The sequence below is a fragment of the Lepus europaeus genome, chromosome 12, assembly GCF_033115175.1.
Source record: "Lepus europaeus isolate LE1 chromosome 12, mLepTim1.pri, whole genome shotgun sequence".
Lineage (NCBI taxonomy): Eukaryota > Metazoa > Chordata > Mammalia > Lagomorpha > Leporidae > Lepus > Lepus europaeus.
The window spans coordinates 21,327,527-21,343,587 of NC_084838.1; the positions used below are offsets into that span (position 1 = coordinate 21,327,527).

Below are 16,061 nucleotides of genomic sequence, written 5' to 3' on the forward strand. Positions count from 1 at the left end.
CCCAGAAGGCGACCCCAGAAAACAGGAGTGGACTTTCCAGAGAACCTAAGGCCAACTGGTCAGTGAAGAGGTTGAGCCGAGCCTCCCAGGTCAGTGGATCAGGACACGGGGCCCTGGAACATCATCAGAGGGCGCCTCCCCTATGGCCAGAGCACCAACCCGGAAGGATCGGAGCGAGGTCTTCCCGGAGGTGGGAGATGGGCTCCATAACTCGCTGGGGCCTCCACAATGTTGTACCTGAGCGAGTACAAACAGAGGAGCACCACACACTGATACAATCTGATGTCCTTTATTGCCAGTGGTGGAGAGCGGACTCATGCCCTAAAGAGCTCTGAACCCTAAAGCCCAAAGGAACAGGGTTTTTAAAGGCAAAAACCACAAAATCGGGAGGGAATACATGGTTGCTAGGATCAAGGGGGAACACATGGTTACTGGGGTCAAGCTGACCTAAAACCTATGAGAAATTAATATCAATTATAACCTTGACAATACCAGTTACAATCTTAACAATATTAATTATAACCGACATGAATCCAAATATTGGTTTTAATCATATGTAGGACATAGACAAATTACATTTGTATCATTAACCCAGGTGCAGCATATCTACTTTCAAGCTTGAGCAATCATACCAGGGGGTTTCTATGCTCTGCCAAGTGTGATGTGTGATGCAGTTTGCTGCTATTGTCTGAGAGTTTTAGATCACAGTTTCAGACCGGAGTCTCAGGGAGGGGGGGAGCCTTCCCAGAATGGAGTCTCGGGTGCTCCAAAATGGAGTCCCTACTGTCAAGGTGCTGCTTCACTCCCTTCTCCTCTCACGTTGACTCAAGCACAAAGGTTCCACCCTCCCCCCGGATCCTGCTCACAGTGAAACCCAGGCTGGGGATGTCACCTTCTAACATTATTCAAATGTGTTTTCCAAACAAGGACTGTTCCTTTCTCAAATTAATTGTGAAGCCATATCTCCAGAACATCAAAGTATTCCCCCACCCGATTATAAAGTGGCTGGGATGCAAGTTCAACAAATAGGCCATCCGCGGCCCCTGTCTCTCCATTTATGCAATACACGGTTGATCAACAATGATTGCATCACCCCATGTTGTCTCTTCTCCTCTCCACATTCCTATGTGGATTGAGAGCGCACACTCATAAAATTCCTGGTTATGTGTATTTTCCTGAAAGCTGTAGACTGTCAAGGTCTGGTTTGGTGCCAAATACCAGCTCCCCAGTTTACTGACTGACACATCTTGCACAAATTATTTAACCCCCTCTGGTCTCAGCTTCATAGTCTTTAAAATGAGGTGAAAGATTGGTGCATAGACTTCTTAAGAGGATTAAATGAATTCAAGTAAAGGGTTTAGGGCATAAAAAGGGCTTGGTCACAGCTAGCTGCTGCTACTTTTTTCCTTTTTAAGCCCTTTCTCCTGGAATAGTGTGCCTTCCTCCATTTAAAGACAAGAGAGTTTAGCTTTTGTACTTTAATGAAACCAGGCTTTGGTTAGAGACTAGGTTCTATACCACATCTTAAAATGGCAGGGTCAGGGTTCCACCTGCTGGTCCTGTGGACCACAGCCACAGAGGCTGGATGGCCACTAACTCAGTTGGGGCCTGCCAGCACGAATAGAGACAAGGTAGGGGTGGGTGGGGGACATGGTGAGAATATAATCCAACCTAGAGTATCCTAAACTGGGGGAGACACTGACTGCCTTGAGTCAAGTTCATTTCCAGGCCAGAGGACATGGATATCAAGCCTGGTAGGTCACGACACTAGTTAGCATCCTGATGACCTAGTTCTCTCTAGATCTGTCCTAAGTCTGATGTGAGTCTCTCAGAGTCCCCTCAAATTTCACAAGCAGATGGGAAGCACTGAGAGAGCACAGACCCTCCCAGAGAAGCCCCCAAGATTAGACAGACACCCCGACCAAGTGGCCACAGGATCCATCAAGTCGCATTCCCATGGCCACAGCTGACTGTGAACACCACCTTCCCCATACCCATCCATTCCCCGGAGACTCTGACGCTTGCAGGAAGAGACTGGTTAGACTGCTTGGTGCAACCTCTCTAGAAAAATAGGGTTAGGAATGGAGTGGGAGAGCCAGGTACGGGTTGGGTGAAACCAGAACCTCCCAAGGTGGCCGAGGCGACGGGAAGGAAGAGAGAAATGGCTGCAGAGCCAGATCCACAGGGCACACGGTGAGGACGGAGACTAGTGCATGTTTCTGTGCAGAAGGCACAGTTGTCAGGCCTGGACAGTGACAAGGAGGGGGGGAGAAGGGGCTTGTAGGCCATCAGCCATCTCGAAGCTACACCGAGGGCAGTATCTACACAAAATCATTTAGAGTCGTGTCCCTACTCCCTACAGGAGTACACGACCCAATCGGCTCTTCAGTTCTCCCTGCAGACACGGCTCTCCCTTTTGGGACTGTGGCTTCCAACTTGTCTATGTTGCCATGGGTGTGTGGGGGTGGAGGGTGCAGGGACAGGGAGAGAAGCTGTGTGTTCTGACACTCCATCCCCACGCATGGAAGCTGAGAAAGGTCTTGCCCCTTGGTGAGTCCTGACCCCCTTCACTTGGTGCCCGCTCTCCTGGTCCACTTTGCAGAAGTGTGTACTTTGAGGAAGCAAGGCCACCTGGGAGCAGAAGCCCAGGGAAGTCCACGAGATGGAATAAAGCCACCACCAAAAAGCAGCATCCCGGGGACCTGCTTAGAGTCCAGTCTTAGCCTTGGAAGGCTGAGAAGACCGTCCCTCTGTCCCTGGGCCCTGGGCTTTGAGGCAGGAGTCCCCAAAGGCCGAGGTCTGCCAAAGCAGGTGCAGCAAGTCCATTCTCCTCTGTGAAGTCTTCTGCTTGGAGGAGGGCCTGGGCCTTGCTGTTCCTGAGTTTTTTGACTTCTCTCAAAGTCTGGGCCTCTCTCAGCTCCTGGTCTCACCAGCTCGTGGGGCCCTGTGGCGTTTAAACCTCACAGATACAGTCTCCCAGCCCAGTACTCACCTCCCGCAGAGCCCTCCTGGTATCCCACCCGCCTCGCCCAAACCTGCCTTCCAGACTCAGCGCAATTTGGAAATGCGGTCTGGGCTGCCCGCGTGCTCCCTCCCAGCTCGGTCTCCACCCCTGCCAGGACAAGACTCAGGGGAAGGTCCCCAGCGACTGGGGGAAATTTTCGGCTCTGGTCAGGCGGCCGCGGTCGCGAGAGCCGCGTAACGCGGCAGCCAGGGGCGCAGGGGCGCGGAGCCAAGACGCCGCCGTGTGCGCCTGGGGCTCAGAGTCCCCTGCGATCCCCAGCTCCGCTTGGCCGGCGGGGGCGGAGCGGGGCGGTGCGCGGTGCCGCCTTCTAGGGCCTGGGGAGGAGTGGCCCGGGCCGGGGAGGTCACTCGGAAGCTGGACTGACTGCTGTCACACGCGCTCCGAGCTCCGGTTCCGCTCTGCCCTCTCCGGCGCGCACGGGTCCCTGGCACACGCTCGCGCTCTCCGGGCTTGAGTCCCGGCCCTCCTTGGCAGCGACACGTCCCGGTCGCTGAAGCCAGCAATCCCTCCAGTCCCCAACAGGCAGGTTACATGGCTCCCGAGGTCACCTGCCCGTGGAGGAACCACTTGTCTCGCTTCCAGATGAGGACCTGGATCGAACCGGTGGTGGCCTCGACCCAGGTGGCCTCCTCACTCTACGACGCAGGGCTCCTCCTGGTGGTGAAGGCCTCCTTTGGGGGCGGAGGCGCGGCGAACCACAGCTCGGGCGCATCGCCAAGGGACACTCAGGAGGACCACCAGCAGACTGCCATCTCCAACTTCTACATCGTGTACAACCTGGTGGTGGGCCTGACGCCTCTGCTGTCCGCCTACGGCCTGGGCTGGCTCAGCGACCGCTCGAACCGCAAGATCTCCATCTGCGTGTCGCTGCTGGGCTTCCTGCTCTCGCGCCTCGGGCTGCTGCTCAAGGTGCTGCTGGACTGGCCGGTGCAGGTGCTGTACGGGGCGGCGGCGCTCAGTGGGCTGTGCGGCGGCTTCTCGGCCTTCTGGTCCGGGGTCATGGCGCTGGGCTCCCTGGGTTCCTCCGAGGGCCACCGCTCCTTGCGTCTCATCCTCATTGATCTCATCTTGGGCTTGGCCGGGTTCTGTGGCAGCATGGCCTCTGGACATCTCTTCAAGCAGATTGCTGGGCACGCAGGGCAGGGGCTGGTGCTGACAGCCTGCAGCGTGAGCTGTGCCATCTTTGCCCTGCTCTACAGCCTCTTGGTGCTCAAGGTCCCTGAGCCGGTGGCCAAACCCAGCAAGGTGCTCCCCACGGTGGATACCGTGTCTGGGACAGTGGGCACCTACCGCACCCTGGATCCGGATCAGCTGGACAGGCAGAGCGTAGTGGGGCACTCTCCCCCACTGGAGAAAGCAAAGCCCCAAAAAACCATTATAGCCCTGCTTTTTGTGGGTGCCATCATCTATGACCTGGCGGTGGTGGGCACTGTGGACGTGATGCCCCTCTTTGTGCTGAGGGAGCCTCTGAGTTGGAACCAAGTGCAGGTGGGCTATGGCATGGCTGCTGGGTACACCATCTTCATCACCAGCTTCCTGGGCGTCCTGGTCTTTTCCCGCTGCTTCCGGGACACCACAATGATCATGATTGGCATGGTCTCCTTTGCATCTGGATCCCTTCTCATGGCCTTTGTGAAAGAGACATACATGTTCTACATTGGTGAGTCTGGCATTCCCAGGGTGGCAGGGGGTAGGTGGCCCTCTGTGTTACGGGGCTGTCAGCAGGGATGCTGTGGTCTGGGTGTCCCAGATCAGTATTGGGGTTGCACCTGCTACGTGGGAGGCACAAGGGAGCTGGGAGTGCGTGTGCACTTGAGCATAGCTGTGTTGTATTGTGCATTATCGATATTGTTGCTTGAAAGCTCACCAAGGTGGTGCCTGTGACTCCAGGGCATGGGGATGAGGATTTTTTTTTCTGCCAGGGGCCATTTGGATATTTTTAACATCTTTCACCAGCCATACAGAATGGTCAGCTGAAAAGTTGGCCTGTTCTAAGTTTATGGAATTTCGAGTCCCATGTACAATTGCCTGGGTAGGGCCAGGCCAAACGTGTAAGGCAGGCCTTACACTGCTCACGGCTGGTCGCTTGCCACCCCTGCGGGGGTCAAGGTGGTGTGTCCGGTGGCTCCCGGAGTCAGGAGAGGTGCTTTGGGATGGACTTGAATGGAGAAGATGGGCCTGGGTTTCTTTTCCCCAACTTTGAAGGGATAAACATCAAATACTCCTGCTGAAAAGATCCCTGACTTAAAATCACATGGGAACAAAGAAGCGATTTCCAAAAATGCATTAAAACTCTCAGAAAATGCCTTCGGTGACCAGTGTAATAACCCTCCCCCCACACACACACACACCTGCCCAGGAGGCAGAATGCAGTTTCCATCTGTGGGCGCAGGTCAGAGAGCCAGGAGCAGAGAGCTCTAGACCGGTGCTCTAGTAGAAGCTTCTCCAGTGAGGGAGGCCGTCTCTACAGTCCAAATCCATCCTGTGCCAAACAGGAACCGCTGGTCACATGTGGCTCTGAACACTGGAAATGCGGCTAGCTCAACTAAAGGACAGAACTTTGATTTTTATCATCTTATCTTATTTAAATTAAAGAGCCACACAAGATGATTGGCTAACATGTTATAAAGAACAACTCTAGGTGGTTATCAGAATCTATCCCTTGGCCCAGGCCACATATCTCAGAGAAATATCTAAGAAAATGGCAAGATAACCTCTGGTCAGCTCCCACACAGACTGTGCAGATGCTGGAATATCCCATTCTCCTTCCCTTCCCACCAATCCCCTCCCTCTCTCTTCTCTCTCTCTCTCTCTCTCTCTCTCTCTCTCTCTCTCACACACACACACACACACACACACACACCTGCATCTGGCTAATCAATAGGGTTTGAGGCATGTATGGCAGCTATGTTCATAAGAACTATTTCTGGAGCAGTTTGCCAAAGCTCCTGGCACTGTCTCCCAGAGATGTTCGAGAAATGTCAAGGCCAGGCACTTCCCTCCCTGGAGAAGGATGTTGTGTTGCTTTGGTGGCACCGGCTCCAGTTTCCTAAAATACCATTTAACTCTGCCAATAAGAGACACCTTTCACGATCTGTCACCTTGCCAAGTGCACCTTGCCACCTTGCAGGCTGGCGCGCAGCATACATGCTGTGTCAGAGCTGAGAGCATCAGAGACTGGCTAGGGAGGGCAGCAGAGAAGTTCCTCGTTCCTGGCCAGGCCTCTCAGGGATGGTGGGGCTGGAAGGGAGGTGGGGCTGGAAGGGGCTTGATTCCGAGGCCCCCCGTTCAGGGCTGGGCTGCCCTGTGCACTGTCCTCGTGTGCTCTGTTACAGCTCGAGCCATCATGATGTTCGCTCTCATCCCCATCACCACCATCCGATCAGCCATGTCCAAACTCATAAAGGGCTCCTCTTACGGTGAGTGAAGGGGCTCTCTCTGGGATCCTCTGCTCCAGGCTGTTTCAGGGCTGCTCTGCTCGAGCCACAAACCAGCAGAAGGCACTCAAGAAAGTTCCGGAAGCATCTCAAACACACCAGGGACATACTGGGCAGAGGGAGTTAAAAAAGGAATGTGGGAAAAGCTGAGAAAACCAGTCACTGGGAGGCTTCCAACAAAGCAAGACACAGCCAGGTGCAGACCCAGGAGGGCAGGAGTCCTAGCGAATTGAACCAGGAAGACGGAAGGGAGTCCCTGGAAATGCAAGGGTCCCCTGAGAGCTCCCCAGAGACCTAGCGAGTGGGGAACAAGGAAGGGGCAATAGCACACCTGTTGGTAACCTCTGTCCCTCCCACAGGAAAGGTGTTCGTCATACTGCAGCTGTCGCTGGCTCTGACAGGGGTAGTGACATCCACGGTGTATAACAAGATCTATCAGCTCACCATGGACAAGTTCGTGGGCACCTGCTTTGCGCTCTCCTCCTTTCTGTCCTTCCTGGCCATTGTCCCGATTGGGTAAGATGGGAGCAGTGACTGCTGTTTGGGCGGGCTCTGTGCTGGGGTCAAGGAATGGCGGAACAGCCCGGAGCGGCTCACCGCCTCAGATGGATCGATTTGGAACATTTGTGCAGTGGGTTCTGGGGAGGGAAAGTAAAAGTCCTTCTGCTTCCTCAGAGTAATCAGCTGGCGATCTGAGAGTTCCCCTGTCACAGGGAAGGAACAGAGGAGCCCCAGCCAACTGGCTCACTTCCTGGCAGGTTGATTCATAGTAGCTTCTTATACTTCCTTCCCAGAGGCTGGGATGAGGCCTCCTTTTGAACCAACCATTCAGCCCTCTGTCCTTTAGCTCCCTTTAGGGAGAGCTAGCTCATCTTGCCTCACCTGAGTGCCACTTCTCACCTGCGCCTTCAGAGGACTCCCTGCTCTGGGTCTGAACCCGGTGTGCACCCCTGCATGGCCGTGAGCAATTCCGTTTATTTCTCCGGGGGAAATTGTCTTGTTTATAAAATAACAGCACTTAAGCCTGGGAGATTTCAGGAAGAGGGGAGAAAGCTGAGAAGTGAAGGGGCAGTGCCTGGTCCCGTGGCACCAGCACCAGCCTAAGCCAACAACGTGGAAACCAGGATTGGTCCGGTTCTGCCTTCAGCCAGCCCGCCCAAAAGTGATACAGTGCAGGCCCCATTTGCGAGCCATATGGGTGATTTTGAACAGTCTAGTAGCCACATTTAGAAAAGATAAATGGGTCAGGTGAATTAATTTTGACTACATAGTTGACACCCACAATATCATCTCAACATGGACTCAACATACAATATTAACTGATGAAACAGGTATATATGCTTAATAATGAAGTCTTTGAATTCTGCATGTACCAGAGCTTACAGTGCCTCTCAGAATGGATTCGTCACATTCAGGTGTTCCGGAGCCCCCTGTGGCGAGTGGGTCCCACACTGGACAGTGCAGCTTTACACCGTTAGGCCCTTGTACCCCTCCCCTGAGAAGAGGGTCTCTCACGTTTGCCAGTGCTGCCAGGAAAGCCATACATATCCATGTGATCAATATATCCACAATAAGGCCTCTGGGGATTATAGATTTGCATTTTAAAGGAACCGGCCATGTAGCACATGCACACTCTAGATTTCAGTAATGGCAGCAGTAGAGGCAGCCAATAACAGAAGGCAGGTTGGAAGGGGACAGCGATAAGCTCTTTTGGAATTCTCACATCACATGGTAACTTAGGCCCATGCCTGCGTAGATTGAGCCTCCCTGGATAGACGCCATGCACCACTGGGCTCTTCGCTTTACTTCACAGTTGAGAAAAACAAGACAATGAAGATCAAGCAGCCAGGAGGATCTGTACAAGCAGCAGGCATGACCAGCTCTCCCTTTCTCAGGGGAGGGGCTGGGACAGATCTGTCCGGCTTTTCGGCCTTTTCATGTGCTCCTGTTTCATGTGAGTCATGTGAGTCATGGCCGAGTGGGCTGGACTTCCTGAGCCAGGGCCAGCATGCAATGCAAACTTCTGCAGAGCCCCAGCCCTCTGGTAACCGAGGAATGAATTCATAGTTTTGCACACTTGAAGATCATCCAGTCGTATTTTCTTGGTAGTCAGTTGAAGTAGTCTCTTTACCTTAAACAAACACACACAACAATCATAACAAGAGGAAACAAGCCCTACTTGTTAATGTGTCCTCGAGACAAATGAAAGCAATGTGAAAAATCACCCATCGGTTCCTTTCTGCAGATGAATCTGCTCTGTGCACGTGCTACGTGGGATGCTTTGCCTTTGTTAAGAGACTGCAGGGTGCAGGAGGCAGGTGCGCTGCCCTTGCCATCTCACTCCAATGCAACGTGAACATGCATTTGAACTCCGTCATACATTCTGTAGGTGGAATCTCAGTTAGCCATGCAGGGTCTTCAAGCTCTATCAGAAACAGAGAGCAAGCAACTGATGGCTTATGCAAATGAGGCACTTAAGTAATTGCTAATTGCTTCCCTCAGTTGCAGATATTTAGCAACACAGAGACACAGGCAAACAGAGCTTCTCTGTACGTTGGAATCCTGGAGAAAGATTTAAAAATTCCTATGGCTGGGATCCCACCCCCCAGAAGTCTGGGGTGCAGTCTGGGCACAGGTGGTTCAGATGTCCAACCAAGATTGGAAATATCTGGTATTAAAAAAAAAGGTGTTTCTATTACCTTTATCTTCCATGAAATCGCTAAATAAATGAGATCTTGATTTTTATAGCTGACAGAGGCCCAGGCTGTACCATTAATTGTGAAGTGACAGCAACAGGACAAACCAGTAGAGCTTTCTAACCACAGAAAGAAAAGCTACATTCCAAGGTTAGAAAAACCCAGGAAGGCAATGTCAGAGCAGAGGGGAACTGGGCGGACAGTGGGCTGGACTGGTCATAGCCTGCATCCTTCTCCGTGATGCCAGGAGAGCTCCTTGGGCCAGAGCTGCCAACAGCCTGTGTGCAATCCCAGATGGCTGTGGCCCCGCCCCCTCCTGGAACCAACCTGCCCCTTCCTGCTGGCTCTTCCTTACAAACAGTAGAGAGATGCGGACGAAATACCTGAGTTCTTGCCCATCTACAGCCCCCCACCCACCCCCGGCCCTCCTGGACACACATGTCCTCGGCCTTATGGAGCAAACAGAGGCCACAGAACATGCCCTTCTCTTCTCCCGTTCGCTGCACCCATCTCGTTCTCTTTCCTTTTTTAGAAAATGGTAACAGCAGACACTTAAATAGCCCTGACTAGGCACCAGACACGACTTGAGATATTTCACGTATTTTGACTAATTTAATCTTCCCAGACAATCCCAGAGATAATTATTATTATTATCCCCATTTTGCCGGTGTGGAAACAGAGATTCCAAGGTATTTATGTAACTCGCTGAAGGCCACACAGCCAGGAAGTGGCAGGGCCAGGCTTGGAAGTGAGGCGTTTTCGCTTATGCACTACATGGCATTACTTAGAAAAGCTGCCTCTCCTCCCTCATTACAGGGCTCACTCCACTACACCCTTCTCTCTCTCCTGCACCCTTTCCACCCCCCAGGACTGACACATGACCCGCTCTCCTCCTCCTCCACCTCTTCATAGCCAAGGTCTCCATACCATCCCCATCTCCCATCACTTGGCAGTCCACTCTGGTCTAATTCCCCACCTCAGCTCCACCAGAGCTGCTCTCACGAAACCCACTATTGACTTCTTGGCGACTGAAGCCAGGACACGTGCTGCAATCACTGTCTCACCTAATGCCACGGCTCACTTTTCCTCTGGGAGGTTATTGTCACTTGTGTTCTTTTTATCTTTTCTTATTTATGTGAAAGGCAGAGACACAGACCTAGAAACAGACACAAAGATATCTTGCATCAGACACAGAAAGATCTTCCATCCACTGGTTGACTCCCCAAAAGGCTGTAACAGGCGGGGCTAGGCCAGGCTGAAGCTAGGAGTCTGGAGCTCAGTCGAGGTCTTCTAGGTGGGTGGCAGGGACCCAAGAACTTAAACTGTCACCTGCTGCCTCCCAGGGTGCACACTAGCAGGGAGCTGGAATTGGAAGTGGAGCTGGCACTTGAACCCAGACATGCCAATGTGAGATGCAGGCATCCCATATGGCACCTTAACCATGCTGCCAAAGGCCCACTCTGTCACTGGGTCTTCCTAACATCTCGCTGTCCTGGTTTTGCCCCTGTTTCTCTGATTGCTTCTTCTCTCCAAACCTCCAAGTGCAGGAGTTCCTTGGGGCTCTGCTCTGGGCTGTCTTCTCACCTTATGTTCTCTCTCTAAGCAACGTCAAGTGCTCACAGCCTTCAAATTACCACTTAAATGTCCAAAACCGGGTTCTGGCTGCCCTCCTATCTTACTCCACTCTCGTCCTTTCCACCTCATCCAATGGCACCTGAGATCAGCAACAGCCTCCTCGTCCTCCCTGTCCTCCCCTCCAACCCATCAGTCCTCATTGATTCTGCCCCTCCAAGGATGTCTCAAGTGCATCCTTTTCTTTTTGTCTCCACCACTACCACTCCTACTCCAAAGTCCATGGACGAGGCCTCAGCCCTCTGGCCCGTTCTCCACACATCGCTCCCATCCCTCTCCACCAGGTGGCCACAGGAGTTCCTGACAGTGTCAATGTCACCTGCTCAACGTGCTGCACTTGGCTTTCATAGCTCTTGGGATACAACCCAGATGTCTTTGCCATGGGCCACCAGGTCCCCATCGTGTGGCTTTGCCAACTTCTCTGGTCTCCTAGTCCTGCCACCAGCCCCTTTTCCCGGCCCTTTGCACATCACCCACAGTCCCCTCCCCTCATGCTCTTCCCCTTCTTCACCCACAACTTGCTTTTTTATTTTTTGTAGAAGAATTAGTAAAGTGGTTTTTTTTTAAGGATATATTTATTTATTTGAAAGGCAGAGTTACACAGAGAGAGAGAGAGAGAGAGAGAGAGAGAGAGAGGTCCTCCATCTGCTGGTTCACTCCCCAATTAGCTGCAACGGCTGCAGCTGTGCCAATCCAAAGCCAGGAGCCTGGAGTTTCCTCTGGGTCTTCTCATGTGGGTGCAGGGGCCCAAGGACTGGGACCATCCTCTACTGCTTTCCCAGGCCATAGCAGAGGGCTGGATTGGAAGTGAAGCAGCCAGGACTCGAACCGGCACCCATGTGGGATGCCAGCACTGCAGGTGGCAGCTTCACCCTCTACACCACAGCGCCAGCCCCACCCACACCTCTTTCTTAACCCGGCTAGTCAGCGTTCTAACTGAAACACCATTTTCTCAAAGAGCATTTTCCTAACCTGTCTCCATCTAAATTAGTCCCTCTGCTGTGTGCTCCCAGAGTCTCCCATATGTTCCCCCCAGCATGGCGTTTGATGATCACTCAGTGATTGTCTGTTGAACATGCCTGCCCACTAGATTTGGCTCCCCAAGCACGGAATTCATCATGTGTCCAGCAGAGAGCCAGCTCATAAGTGCTCAACATGGATTTGCTTAATGAATGTTCTGTTACAAGGGTGTGGCTCCTACCAGCCAGGACTGCTGGCTAGCCACCTCCCAGAGCTCAAGCCAGGGGCTGGCCATCATCACATGGCTGTGTTGAAGTGTCTGGTAGGGGGTCAGCTACACAGACAGGGCTGCAAGTTGACTTCCCACGGCCCTGTCCCAGTTGTCTCCAAGTCTTCCCTCTCTACTTGCCGGCTCCGTAATACAATGAATTTTGTTTGAAGTTCACTTAGTGCCCCTTCCTGGCAGGCCCAAGGGCTCGTGGAAGGTGGGGAATCATTGTGTTGAGAAGAGTGTCTGTAAACCTTTCCCTTAGAAGGCTCAGATTTAAGCTCATAGCTTATCCAGCAACCCAGGTGTAGTACATCCATCAAGAAGAGCTATGCTCTGGCTCAGAACCTGAGGATCCCGGAGCTAAAATGAGAAAACTGAGGTCTCCAGTCACGCAGACCCAAGACTTCAACTCAGAGGTCCTAACTGCTATGCAGCCATTCCTCTGGCAGTGTTTTTGTTTGTTTGTTTGTTTGTTTGTTTGGACAGGCAGAGTGCACAGTGAGAGAGACAGAGAGAAAGGTCTTCCTTTTCCGTTGGTTCACCCCACAATGGCCGCTGTGGCCAGCGCGCTGCAGCCGGCGCACCGCGCTGATCTGAAGCCAGGAGCCAGGTGCTTCTCCTGGTCTCCCATGGGGTGCAGAGCCCAAGGACTTGGGCCATCCTCCACTGCACTCCCAGGCCACTGCAGAGAGCTGAACAGGAAGAGGAGCGACCGGGACTAGAACCCAATGTGCCGGTGCCGCAGGGGGAGGATTAGCCTAGTGAGCCGCGGCGCTGGCCTCTGCCAGTGTTTTAAAACATTGTAATGGTGATTTGTGGAAGAGAGGAAAGGGCTACGGAAGAGGAAAGAGGCAGCTGATTCTGCTTGGAATTAGCAAAAGTCAATCTTGACCTTGAACTATACAAGTACATAGGTGTGCACTATTAGGCCAGAAGTGAGATGCCAAGAGATTCCAGGAAAAAGAAAACACAGATGCAAGGGGTCCACGATGTTTTGGGAAATGGGGGGACATTCATCATCCCAGGATTAGAACTCGTCTGGGGGAAGAGGCCATCCCTCTCCACTCAGCACAGCCTTCTGATGCCCTCATGGAGAGGACCTCAGTCCATCAGTGACGAGGTGGCCAGAGGCCCCCTTGACATCAGTGGGGAGGAGAAGGCATGCCCTTTGGCCCATTCCAGCTGTTCTCACGCAATTCTCTGTTGCACATTCTTACAGAATCGTGGCCTACAAACAAGCCTCACAGTTGCAATATGCAGACATCCCAGAGAAATGAAGGTGGTGACCTGTGGGAGCTGAAAATGCCAGCAACGGCCAGGTCTCCTTGAAGACCAAGAAAATGGAGAACTGGTGATCCAAGCAACCCACCGCCCAAGAAACCCAAGTTCCAGCTGGAGACCTCAGAATGACCTACTCTAGCTCAGGGTCCCTGGTGGGTGGGGGAAAGCACTTTCTTGGTGGTGGCAGATGCCCCGATTAGGCAAGAGGTTGGGTTCTGCAGACAGAAGAGTGGAAACTTTCAGGGCTGATAGACTGGCTGCACGCACAGCCACCCCAGGTGCCAGAGAGCTTCAGACTCCGGCTGCAGCCAGCCAGCCCCTTCTCTTTCAGGGATCATCTCGAGGGCTCCAAGGTATGGCCACCTGGGTGCTGTGCTTCAAGTCCCTTGGGAGGATTCAAACCAATGCATGCATTTTCAACAGCCTGAGTGGGATAGGGAAGGAATTTTTTTGTAAGAGTTGCCAATAGTTTTGTATGACCAACAGAACTGTTTAAATTCAAATAAAACCCTGGGAAAATGTTAGCTTTCTTTCCTGAGACCTCGTTGGCTGAGCCATGGAGCTCAGGTCCTTGGCCATTATGAAGAAAACATCTAGACTTTGAGAGAATATTCAACTGCCTAGACAGTAGGACTTGCCAAAGTGGAGGAGGGTGTCAAGGGAGAGGAGGAATGCTAAGAGCTATTGGATTTTGTATTTACTTTTATGGTCTATTTTACTCACATTTATAAAAGCAAACTCACCTCCTAATTAAAACCAACAAGGTATGCATGTGTGAGCAGGTTAAGATGCCCGTGTTCCATATCAGAGTTCCTGGGTTCAATTCCCAGCTCCAGCTCGGGACTCCAGCTTCCTGCCAACGCAGACCTTGGGAGGCAGCGGCGATGGCTCAAGTAGTTGTGCTCCTGCCACCCACATGGGAGACCTGGATGTAGTTCCTGGCTCTTGGCTTTGGCCTGGCTCAGTCCCAGCCTTTGCAGGCATTTGGGGAGTGAACCAGTAAATGGGAGCACATTCTCTCTCTCTCCTCTCTCTCTCTCTAATAAATAATTCTTTACAAATACGAGTATGTAAATCTTTCTTTCCCAGGTCAGATTCCCTCAGTAACCGCAGACATGGCATTACACTGGGACAAAACAGAATCTGGAGAATGCATTTGCATCTCGGGGCATTTGGGCTGAAAGAGCCTGAACTTTTTGCATTCTCTTGCAGGGAATGAAGAAAACTTTATGGCCCATCTCTGAGGGAACCTCAAAAAGTTGTAGAAAAGTGGAATTAAGAGATGTTTGTTTTGGTGCAAAAAATATCCATGCATCGCTTTTTTATAATATGTATTTTCCATGAACGTTTTGAAGTCCCCTCCTATGTGCATGGAGAAAAGCAAAGCAGAGAGATGTGGAGAAAGATTTGGAAGCCAGAGGTCAACAGGAATTGGTGATGGGTGGAGAGGGTGAGGCAGGATGACTCGGCTTTGGGGTTCAGGAGGACGGAAGGAGGGAAGCCCTTCACAGAGGAGGCACCATGAGCAGGGACGGCAGGTTGGGAAAGGCAAGTTCTAGGCCAAACACCCACCAACATACTCATTTCTCTTGACATCCTGCCTTCCACTCCAGCCCCCTTCCCGTTCCCCAACCTGAATGAAGTTAAGCATTGGCCTCTCCACGTCTACTCCTGAAGGGCCTGTTCTTAACATCGAGAGAAACTTCCTGAAGTTCCCAAATTGGCTCTGCTGGGAGCTTGTGGTTCTGAACCTGAGCTGGAGCCCCAGATCCTGGCTCCTTTTCAACTCCTCCTGCTGCTGTCCCCAGATAACCCAGTGGTTCTTGGATAAGCAGCCTCAGCACTGCCTCGGAACCTGCTAGAAATGCAACCGCTGGGGCTCCGCCCAAATCAAACTCTAGGAGTTGGCGCCCAACCACTGGTGTTTTCAACAGATGCTCCAGTTCAGGAACCACCATTCTTCCCTATGATGAACCCAGGGTTCGGGGCCGGCGCCGTGGCTCACTTGGTTAATCCTCCGCCTGTGGTGCTGGCATCCCATATGGGTACTGGGTTCTGGTCCCGGTTGCTCCTCTTCCAGTCCAGCTCTCTGCTGTGGCCCAAGAGGGCAGTGGAGGATGGTCCAAGTGCTTGGGCCCCTGCACTCACATGGGAGACCAGGAGGAAGCACCTGGCTCCTGGCTTCCGATCAGCGCAACGCCAGCTATGGCAGCCATTTGGGGGGTGAACCAACAGAAGGAAGACCTTTCTCTCTGTCTCTCTCTCACTGTCTGTAACTCTACCTGTCAAATAAAAAAAAAATGAAAATGTTCTACATTAAAAACATTTCTTAAAAAAAAAAAAAAAAGAACCCAGGGTTCTCCTCGTGAGACCCTGACGGCCCATCCCTGGTTCTCCTGCCAGGTACTCCAGCTGACACCCTGGACTCCAGACCTTTCCCAAGAGGCCAGTCAACATCTCCACCTGAGTTTCTGCAAACGTAAATGTGAACCAAGCCCTCCTTCTCTCCCCCATTGCCTAAGCTGATCACATCTCTAAGGCTGTTCTAACTGGTGTCAGCAACATCCCCAGCTCCTAGACTCAAATCCCCGAGTCATCTCTGACCCACACTCCTCACCAGAGCAACCTCAACTTCTCCCTCTCTGGAGCACCTTTTGCCATGGTGTCTGTGCCCCATTCCTACCCATTCCACAAGTCTTCCGTCTTACCACAATCCTCCTTTGGGAAAACAGGGTGGAAATAGGCATATCCTGCTTACA

At 52.4% G+C, this 16,061-nt stretch overlaps 1 protein-coding gene across 1 annotated transcript; it reads left to right on the plus strand.

The window, feature by feature from the left end:
* Positions 1-3,386: 3,386 nt before the first annotated feature.
* SLC46A2 (solute carrier family 46 member 2) lies at positions 3,387-13,791 on the plus strand. The gene is made up of 4 exons (XM_062206934.1): positions 3,387-4,685; positions 6,361-6,444; positions 6,822-6,978; positions 13,241-13,791. Exons 1-4 carry the CDS (start codon positions 3,557-3,559, stop codon positions 13,296-13,298), a joined length of 1,428 nt encoding a protein of 475 aa, XP_062062918.1. The 5' UTR covers positions 3,387-3,556; the 3' UTR covers positions 13,299-13,791.
* Positions 13,792-16,061: the final 2,270 nt, after the last annotated feature.

Bases quoted from the DNA above. Each gene is read 5' to 3' on its own strand.
- SLC46A2 (XM_062206934.1), top strand. From the start codon at position 3,557: ATGGCTCCCGAGGTCACCTGCCCGTGGAGGAACCACTTGTCTCGCTTC. The intron at 4,686-6,360 runs GTGAGTCTGGCA...GCTCTGTTACAG, and splicing joins GACATACATGTTCTACATTG to CTCGAGCCATCATGATGTTC. The intron at 6,979-13,240 runs GTAAGATGGGAG...ACATTCTTACAG, and splicing joins CTGGCCATTGTCCCGATTGG to AATCGTGGCCTACAAACAAG.